General features: G+C 37.6%; 1 protein-coding gene across 1 annotated transcript; it reads left to right on the top strand.

Annotated features, from left to right (window-relative positions):
- Positions 1-2,266: 2,266 nt before the first annotated feature.
- LOC124163938 (39S ribosomal protein L47, mitochondrial) lies at positions 2,267-8,252 on the top strand. Its single transcript, XM_046541058.1, has 5 exons — positions 2,267-2,712; positions 2,800-2,970; positions 3,066-3,280; positions 3,459-3,621; positions 7,971-8,252. The coding sequence occupies exons 1-5, from the start codon at positions 2,591-2,593 to the stop codon at positions 8,113-8,115; spliced, it is 816 nt and encodes a 271-aa protein (XP_046397014.1). The 5' UTR covers positions 2,267-2,590; the 3' UTR covers positions 8,116-8,252.
- The last annotated feature ends 1,114 nt before the right edge of the window (positions 8,253-9,366 follow it).

Below are 9,366 nucleotides of genomic sequence, written 5' to 3'. Positions count from 1 at the left end.
CCCTTTTGTTACGCATTATGATAAAAATCTAAAAAATAAATCATGTCATAAATAGTTTTTAAATATTTAATTGAAAACTCTGTAAGTACATACGTACAAAATTACATAAAAAATATTTAATAAGTTATTCAATATATTAAATATAATTGATTGTTATAAAGAAAATTTATTTTTAAAATTATTTTAATCCAATCCTCTCTTTCTTTCTAATTATAAATATGTTAATAGGTATTATTTATTCCCAGAATTTTCCGTAGCGTACGTAAATCGTAGGTGTCACTTGCAAAGCCGGCGCTAGACCTTTTTCCACCATCGCAAAATTAAATAACTCGAGAGCTGTCTGCTAAGTAAAAAATTATGCATTTATGAAATAACTAAATTACTTACCTAAATAATATGAATGCAGATTTGTTGACATCGCTTTTTAGTAGTGCTAGCGCGCAGCTCAATTTGCATCGCATAATTGACCGTTTAAAAATTACTATATGCGAAGGCGTTGCCGCGTTACTTCGTGGACGACCGGCAAATTCTTTACACCATGACCCTTTTCCTCTCTAAAATTCACAACTTTAGTACAAGATTTCATGTTTTTATAACGATGTTCCGAATGATGCTAGATCGCTAACGAGATAAGAAAAAAATCTGCGGAAGTTTACAAAGGGCTTTGTCTTCATTTTACTGCCACAATATTTTTTCGTCGCTGCCAATGCCGAAAAATGCCAATCCAACAATGGCTGAGAGAATACTTCTCGTACATAACGCAATAAATATTAGTACTTTTAATTGAAAAATCGCGAAGAAAATGGTCAAAATACCGCAGTGATACAGTGAATACCCATTCGTAGCCATGCGCTACGACGATGAGCGTCCCAACCGTGACGTCACGCCGCTTTAAAAGTGGGCGGGGAAGGAAGGGAGCGGAGGGGAGATGTTGTCCACACGGCGAGACATGGGTAGGGGTGGGGAATGGCGGGTCTAAGTGCTAGCGTAAAGGAGTTTAAAGCCGTGTCCCAACTCGTTAGCCATTAGGCATCATGTATTTAGCCAGCCAGATTCTGGGCAGCCAACCACAAGGGAGCATGAATTGGGACATCCTTACGCAGGTGCTGCCATCTACTGGGCACTAGGCCAATGCAAAACAAGAGATAATCGGAATGATTTGTACAAATGATGAACAAAACCCACCCTAAATTGTTAAAATATGATGTGTCAAGTGATTTTGAGTATTAAATGTCAGAGAAGAGGATTTAATCATAATTTTAGTATCTTAGACAAACTTTTTGTAATAGTAAAGTAGGGGTATACTTTCAAATTCGTATTTTTAGTTCCGTATGGTTTTGTGAAAGAGGTTTTAGCTAAGTTTGTGGCGAAATGTTAGCGTATATTCCTTTTAATTGGTTTTTAATATTTCAATCGTCTCTCAACCAAGTACTTTTTCGAATTCCTTATATTTTAAAAATTTAATTTCTAGTTTTGTTATTATTAAGAACAGGTCTATTTCGTCTATTCAAACGGTTACCGTCTGACTTGGGAATTATTTTCAAAATTTATTTAAAGTATGGTTTACGCACATAAATCAGGTTTCGTTATCATATCTTATAATCACTATTGATTTTAAATGTTGTTACTTATTCCGATTCCAATTTCGGGACTTTGTCCAATAACATATAATAATAATTGTTTATTCTTACGGGTGTTAACCTAATGTACAAAAAGTGTTAAATAAGAATTTAGACATAGTGTTACATAATTAAGCATTATTTAACACGTTAAAAAAGTAAACGGTAGCAAAAGATAACACGTGATCGGTATAAAAAGTTATAAAATAACACATACATTCATAAGAAGCATACTAACATTAATTAGCATTAAAATTAACGCCACCTTCTCATTAACTAATTTCTCCGTAATTCTTACACTTCCATTAACGCAATTTCATTATTATAAACAAAATAAAAATTAATAATTATTCGAACAAGTCTCAAAATATCAACACTACTTGCAAACAAGTACTATCCCTTGTTGACAGCCATGATGCCCTTTCTCCTGAAGACGCTTTGCACGCTTTGAATCATGGGAAAAGTCGGGCGAAGGATGCACTCCTCGATGCCTAAATCTGGCGGCCGCGTTAGCTGCCTAAATTCCCTCCCTTATGCTGGCTAACGAGTTGGGACATCCTTCCAAGATGGCGTCATGGCTAAATCCTGGAATTGGCATAGCCAAATGGCCAATTGGGACACGGCTTTAGAGACCGTAAAGACAAATGAGTGTTGTAACGCGTTAGAGAAGAAGAGGCTGGAAACAAGCCGACAATCCTGGAAGTTATTAGTATTGTGAACCTATTTCGTATTAAATGATATGAATATGAAGAAAAAAGTTACGCGTGAATGCATCCATTTGTAAATTTTTACCAATTCGTACGGTACAACCACTGACCCGAAGTCCATTATTTCTAACCTTTGTGAATGTCTCCTTTCTTTGTGCTGTTGTTTCTCGAAGTGTGTGGTTAAAATGAAAGCCCCCACAAAAGACAATTTTGTGGTGTAAATAAAGTAGTACGGATTCTCGACCGTGGGATATCTTGGTAGTCATGGCTTTCTTAATGCGTGTGAAGACTTTGTATACCCATTCCAAGTTGGTGCTAAAGAACCATAGCTGTGATACAGTGCTTGGGAGAATATGGGAGAGACAGTTTGGAAAATCTTCAATGTTGTACGACATACGGCTTATATTCTTTGAATTGAAGAAATGTGACACTCGTTGTGATAAGCTAATAAGCTCATGTGATCCATTTTTCAGATGCAGTGACCAAACGCGTACAACAAATGTTAACTCTTCAGAGATTAATAAGAAATTGATGGAATTCTTCGATGATTCGAAGAATTGGGGGGAGGATGAAGTGAGGGTTGGCCGAGCCTGGTGCAAAGATGAATTGAGGATTAAAAGCAATTCCGATCTCCACAAATTATGGTTACTATTGGCTATAAATTGACACGGCTCTAATTTGTTCCTAGTTGTTTGTAATCTTGTGATTTAGATTTTTTTCGTAACACTGCCTTTTATAGGTTTGTTCTTCTTAAAGAAAAGAATATGCTTCTATCAATGGAGCATGAATCTAATGAAAGGATGAGGCTATTTCCAAGCCCAGAGAGGTTGGATAAAGTCCAAGAAAGTATGAATAATCTGGAAGAAGTTGTCCGTGAAAGAAACAGGGCTTATTACATGTTAGAGACGGGAGAGGACGGGGAGCGACCTGGGCGTCTTGCTATTAATCGTTTAGGTAAATGATAAAAAGTCATTTGAATTTATGTTTTAATATTTTCCTCTTATCAAGAATGACTACAAAAGCCAAATTCGGAAAATTATGATTCCGTCTTCTTTGAGCTATCTCCTTTACTGATGATGTATTCCAAAATATTTTGGTACCTTCTTAAATGGATTTTCTGTTACGCTTTTAGGATACAGGTTCTTCTACAAAATGAAGGAATATGCTGTTCCCTATCAAAGAAACCTGAGGTGGTGGAGAAGGCTTCCAATTGGATATGAAAACAGTGCATCTGTGAATAGCTTCCTGAGGCTATATAGAGAGCAACTTTACTTGTCTAAGAAGAAGCTTAGGACGTGAGTTTGATACTATATTATACTGATTTTTTCATTTCTTGGCTTCACTACGTAGTTTTATTTGCTACCTCTTAAGGTTGTAACTTTTTCTATGGCCATCATTAACATAAGTGCATAGGCGGATCCAGGGGGGGGGGGGCACGTGCCCCCTCCAGACCCTTAAAAATATGCTAGATTTTTAATACGGTCCCATTCTCATTACATTCGTTTTGTATAACGAGGTATCCTTGTGCCCCAGAACAAAATCCTGGATACGGCTGTGCTTGTGCCCCTCCCAGAAAGAAATCCTGGATCCGCCCATGCATAAGTGTGTTGGTATATGACTTCTAGCACGGCCTCAATGCACTTGTTAATGCTTCTTAAATTACAACTTTAAAATTTCGAGCTGATGTAATGTTTTTGTAAATCATGTTGAGGATATTATAAAATGACCAGCAACATGAGTAATATTCGGAGGTAAAGTTTTTCTAAAACGGATACCATTTCAATTGTGTATCTGATTGAGTTAACTTTAAGTATAGCATTTAATTAAGAAGGTAATATGATACATAATATTAAATCCTAAGGAGTGATGAAAAATTGTCGGATACCAAATCAAGTCTTCAGAATGATGTGTATTACAGTAAAACCTCTCTTAAACGAAACTCAAGGGACCGAAATTTTGCCGTTTCGTTGATCGGGAGTTCGTTCCCCGGAGGTGATGCGCACGTTGCATCATTCTAGGGGCTCGGAAATAGACGCAAGTCTGCATGCGTTATCTTCATTCTACCTTCGCATACTTCAAAACAGTGCTTATTTCTTCAGCTGCAATCAAATCGCGGGCAATAGACCACATTTAGGAAGCCTCAGTTCGTATTATTCAATCACTATGCGTGCTTTTTCATCGGTTTTCAAAAATGTATGCAACGTAGCGGTGAGTGCGAGGCCATCCCTTTATTCTTAATATTTGAAATAGAGTACATGTATTCGCGAAGTTTACACTGAAAAATTAAGAATTCGATAGATTTGACCATTACTAATATAAAGTTAAAGTAACAGCGCCAATTATAGCTGCATCATGAAATTAAGATCGCTCTACCATAACGGCGCGAGTGCGACTTTCGTCGACCCATTAAAGCTCAGTGGGTGGCAGCATTTCTTTATAGTAGTCGAATCCAGAATACTCCATAGCGATATTTGCGGTCGCGGGTTTCGTAAATAATTCATTGTACTAGCATCATTTCCATCGCATACCGGATAGACAACTGCCGATAAGAAAACATCTTGAAAGGCCCTATGCAGGAGTTCTCGAAGTAAAATACGTCACGATTTTGAAAAATGAGTTTTCGAGAAATTATATTCTGCAACCCTCAGTTCGCTGGCTTCGCGGATTACGAAATTTGAGTCTATTCTAGTTAACTCATCAAACGACCCTTCAATATTCATGACTTTTGAGAGACCCTGCCAGGATTCACGGCTTTCGTCATCACTCTCCATCGCGTGGTCGCAGTTGACTGCAAACCGGATTGACAACTCCCGATCAGAAAACAGCTTGGAAGGCCTCATGCAGGAGTTCTTGAAGTAAAATAAGTCACGATAATGATGCTGTTGACTGCAAACCCGGTTTTTGCAAAATAACTAAATATGGTGACAGGTGCGACACGCTTCCAAGCTTTGCAAAGCCCTTGCATTACCTGCAAAATGGTCCTCTTCAATTTCGCCGATCCCTTACATCCATTCGACAAACCAAAAACTCCACTAAAATCCGACGGTAATACCGCTTTGCCGCAGAAATGACCCCTCGGTCGAGAGGTCGCAACTTAGCTATTGCAGTTGGGGGGAAGAAAATAACACGCACATTTTTTATTGTTAGTCCTATGTTTGGGCCCGTGCAGCGATCGAGGAAGAAATCTACTTTCCCCATGAGTGCATCAACTCCCGCCAACCACCGCTGAATTAATCCCGCTGTCATTCATGGATTTTTGCTGCTACCACAGGGGTGAGGCATCACCATTGGCCCAGTCTAAACATGGCATGTTTAGACTGTGTCGTCTTCTTCATGCAACAATTGACGGCCGTCGCAAACCTTTTTCTCAGGAGAAAATCAACACCGCTTCACATCACGTTAGGACATCGCTACAATCGCCGACAGACAGAGACTGACCTTTAGTATAAAGCACTCAATTCAAGTAACGTCTAGATCAATGGGAAATGTTGGCTTTCGTGTCTTAAGTGCGAATATTTTTTATCCAAGATTGCGGCAAATGCAAAAGTTTCTCCTATTTTTTAGATGATGTTGAAATAAACAATGTGAATGAAACAAGAGTAACTACTGAGTCATATATTAAAGATAATTAAGAGATGCAAATTTTGGCTTTCATCTTCTAGCGCGCACATTGTATCTTCCGTAATTTAGTTATATTTTAAAGAAGTTATCCAAAATGGCGGCGAGTGAAAAAAATGCTTCTCGGAATTTACGCGTTGTAATTCTGTAAAGTATCTTAAACAACCGTCAAAAGAATGCGATCGAAGTACATAGCTCTAGATATCATATCTTTGAGCGTGTAAATATTGGGACACTGAGTTATTTACGAAAGTCAGCATTAATATTTTTCGCAATTCGCCGCGAGCCGCGAGTTGGGGTCGGCGGAAACACGCGACGGAAGGCTATGGTTACGGTTAATAATGACGATTCTGATTGGCTTATTCAGTGGAAGTCTCTGATTTGCCCTCCAACGCTACGAATATTAAATTATTCATATGAAAATAAAAATTTAACCGGAAAAATTGGTTATTGGGAGGTGAATTTCACTCGATCGCGCCGAAATTTCATTTCGTTGATCGGGAGTTTTCGTAAAAGAGGAGTTCGTTCATCGGGGTTTTTCACTAATGTGTTTACATAGGCAATTGGCCGGACCAATAGCATTTGTTCGTTGAACGGAGTTCTTCGTTTAGCGGGAGTTCGTTAAGGTGAGGTTTTACTGTATTATTTTTAAAGTATCACTATCCTAAGATTGCTCTACTGCAGTCCTCTCTTTCCTAAGCTATATCCTACAGTTCCCTGATTTTCTTCTTGTGTCCTTCTTAATGATCTGTCCCAAGATTTATATTTAGGCATTCTTCAGGGCTCTTATCTTTCCATTTTTACCTTATATACAATCCTCATGTAACTGCTATGCCTTATGACATGGCCTATCTTTCAGTGGTATATGGTACCCCACAGTTTCCTTCCTTCTCTTTGGCACACCTCTTTTCAAACTCAATCATTGCATTTGATATTGAGCACCCACTATCGGTAGTGCCAGGTCTCGAAGGCTTTAAGCATTTTCTGGTCACCTATTCTGATAGTCCAAGTCTGTGATTTGTTGGGGACCCATACGAACGTTCTCACTAAAATAGTATGTGTAGATGTTAAAAAGAACAACCAGTCCCATCGCAATACTCTGCCCTTTGGCATTAATGTGCATCTCATATCTTTGTCTTTTCCATTGCAATATAGACTGTTCTATAGTCTTTATTCTCAAGGTTCTCTGTAAAATGATGTTTCTTGATATGTCCATTCCACCATTTTTTCATATGTGCTTGTCTTCTGGAAGCTAAAACAATCTCTTAGTCTTCCTTGTGTACGTACCGATTTCATAATTTTCAGTTCTAATGGGTTGGGTATTATTTTAATCAGCTGTAAATTATCTTATCTCTGATAGAAACCATTAATTGTATTGAGGATAAATGTGGCTATATTTACGATTCCCATTGTAAGAATTCAGGTTACACCAATTACCTAAGTAATTCTTCCTTGATTCTTATTTGTATCAACTTTTTTTCCTTGATGTGGTATTTTTAAATCAAGCAACCTGAATGAGTGAACTGGAATGGCTTGGAATAAGGATATGTGTGGATGGAGTGAGCCTCTTAATTGGGTGTATTTTTGAAAACTGCTCTGACAAGGAGTGGGAAATTTCCTTTAATGAAGGATTTAGTACTACTGGTTTAGCATATGGCCTTATGATGCTGTTGTTAGCAATGGCAGTCACATAAAATCTTCCATCAGTAGGAGTTCATCCATGTGCTGCGATGAACTTACCACATCACCAAAAATCTTGATCACCCTATAAAATATATCCCCTGGCTGAATATACTAATTCCCGAGAAATAAAACTCATATATCTAAATGTGGGTTGACACAACCTTTATAATAGCAAATTTTCTCCCATCATGTTTTGTGCTGTCTTCTTTGTCATGTAACTTTAAAAAAAATATTGATTAGGCTAGATAGATCATTGTCATTCTCCAGGGAAGAATTTGCACTTCGTTTTTCCAAGTTACATCATTGTAACAGTGATTAATTGATATTTAAACCTTTTTTGCAGTCGAAATTTAAACCATGTTCAGCATTTGCTGCGAAGATTTCCTCATTTGGATTTGGAAGCAATTCGTAGGAGATATCCTGAAGTTGACATTGAGAAGGCTCGCTCACAAAGAAGAGCGGATGGTAGTCATGAGTTCAACTCCTGAATTCATATCTTCCTCTGAATTATAGTCCAGTTTACGAGTATTTTTCAGGAACTGAAATGCTGTTATTTTCCTGAGTCTCAGACAGGAGCTATGTGTGTCGCATTTTCCATTGGTTAAATAAAATGATTTATACATTATGATCTCCTTTTTTTGTATTTCGTGGTTCCTTCTACAAATTTTATTTCAGTTCATTCATTGCTGAAAATAAATTATTTAATAATGAACATCTCAATGTTGAATTCTATTGTGTAGTACGTATGATCTTTTATAGGCCACGGATAAATTTTTACAATGTGGCTGATTTTAAGTTTTTAGATGTATGTGATGGAAAGGTGTTGAATTTTCTACTTGATGTAAGATGCGAAACAAGAATAATGCTAGTGTTAAAAAAAAAACTAGCTGATTGGAGAATGGAGTGAAGAGCACAAACACAGCTTGTGTGTCGTCATGGCACACGGACTAATATTTGTGCTTCGAATATACATGTGCAGATAAATGCGTGGACAGTGTCTGCAAGCGACTGACCTTGAAATATGATAGACATTTTTTCTCATCGCGATTTTTCTCTTTTCCGTCAATCGTAGATCAACGATCAAGTTTGTGAGGTTTTTAAGGTTTTACGATGAATTTCATGGCTATTTCCAGGTTTTTTTCACGGTAGACTGCAGTCACGGTTTTAAGGTTTTCATGGTTGAGTGGGAACCTTGCAATGTTCTAATTGAGGGACCTACTCACAGCAGGGAATACATGTTGAAGTAAGGAAGAAATTCATCAGAACTTAAATCTAGAATTGCTTCTCTATGGTAATTGAGCATTGGTGATCACTGCAGCAGAGAAGTCAAGGTTGGAAGCTTTCAATATATGATGTTATGAAAGAAAAATGAAGATCAAATAGATAAATTCTGTGAGCATGCAGAAGTTTTAAGAAGAGTAGGGACAGAAGTCTTCTGAAAACCTCGGGCAACTTAATGTATCACATTCAGAGACAGGATGGCCTCGTGAAAACAAGTCTTGAAGAATACTTGGAAGGTAGGGATGGTTAAGGAAGGCCTTGGATGAGGTGTATGGGCCAGGTGATGTAAGATGTGAAACAAGAGTAATGCTAGTGTTAAAAAAAAAAAAAACTAGCGGATAGGAGAATTGAGTGAAGAGCTGAGTAAAATGAACGTATGGATTGCTGACTGATAATGATGTGGATGATAATAAATAATACATATACATGGTGTTTCAAGAGGTGGTAGGGGAGACAAT

The sequence above is a fragment of the Ischnura elegans genome, chromosome 8 (genome assembly GCF_921293095.1).
Source record: "Ischnura elegans chromosome 8, ioIscEleg1.1, whole genome shotgun sequence".
NCBI lineage: Eukaryota > Metazoa > Arthropoda > Insecta > Odonata > Coenagrionidae > Ischnura > Ischnura elegans.
The sequence above is the reverse complement of the archived record's forward strand: the minus strand, read 5'-3'. Positions and strand labels throughout refer to the sequence as shown.

Excerpts from the sequence above, each read along its gene's own strand:
- LOC124163938 (XM_046541058.1), top strand. The coding sequence starts at position 2,591 with ATGGCTTTCTTAATGCGTGTGAAGACTTTGTATACCCATTCCAAGTTG. Across the intron at positions 2,713-2,799 it reads TTTGGAAAATCTTCAATGTT|ATGCAGTGACCAAACGCGTA; the intron begins GTACGACATACG and ends TCCATTTTTCAG. Across the intron at positions 2,971-3,065 it reads TCCGATCTCCACAAATTATG|GTTTGTTCTTCTTAAAGAAA; the intron begins GTTACTATTGGC and ends TGCCTTTTATAG.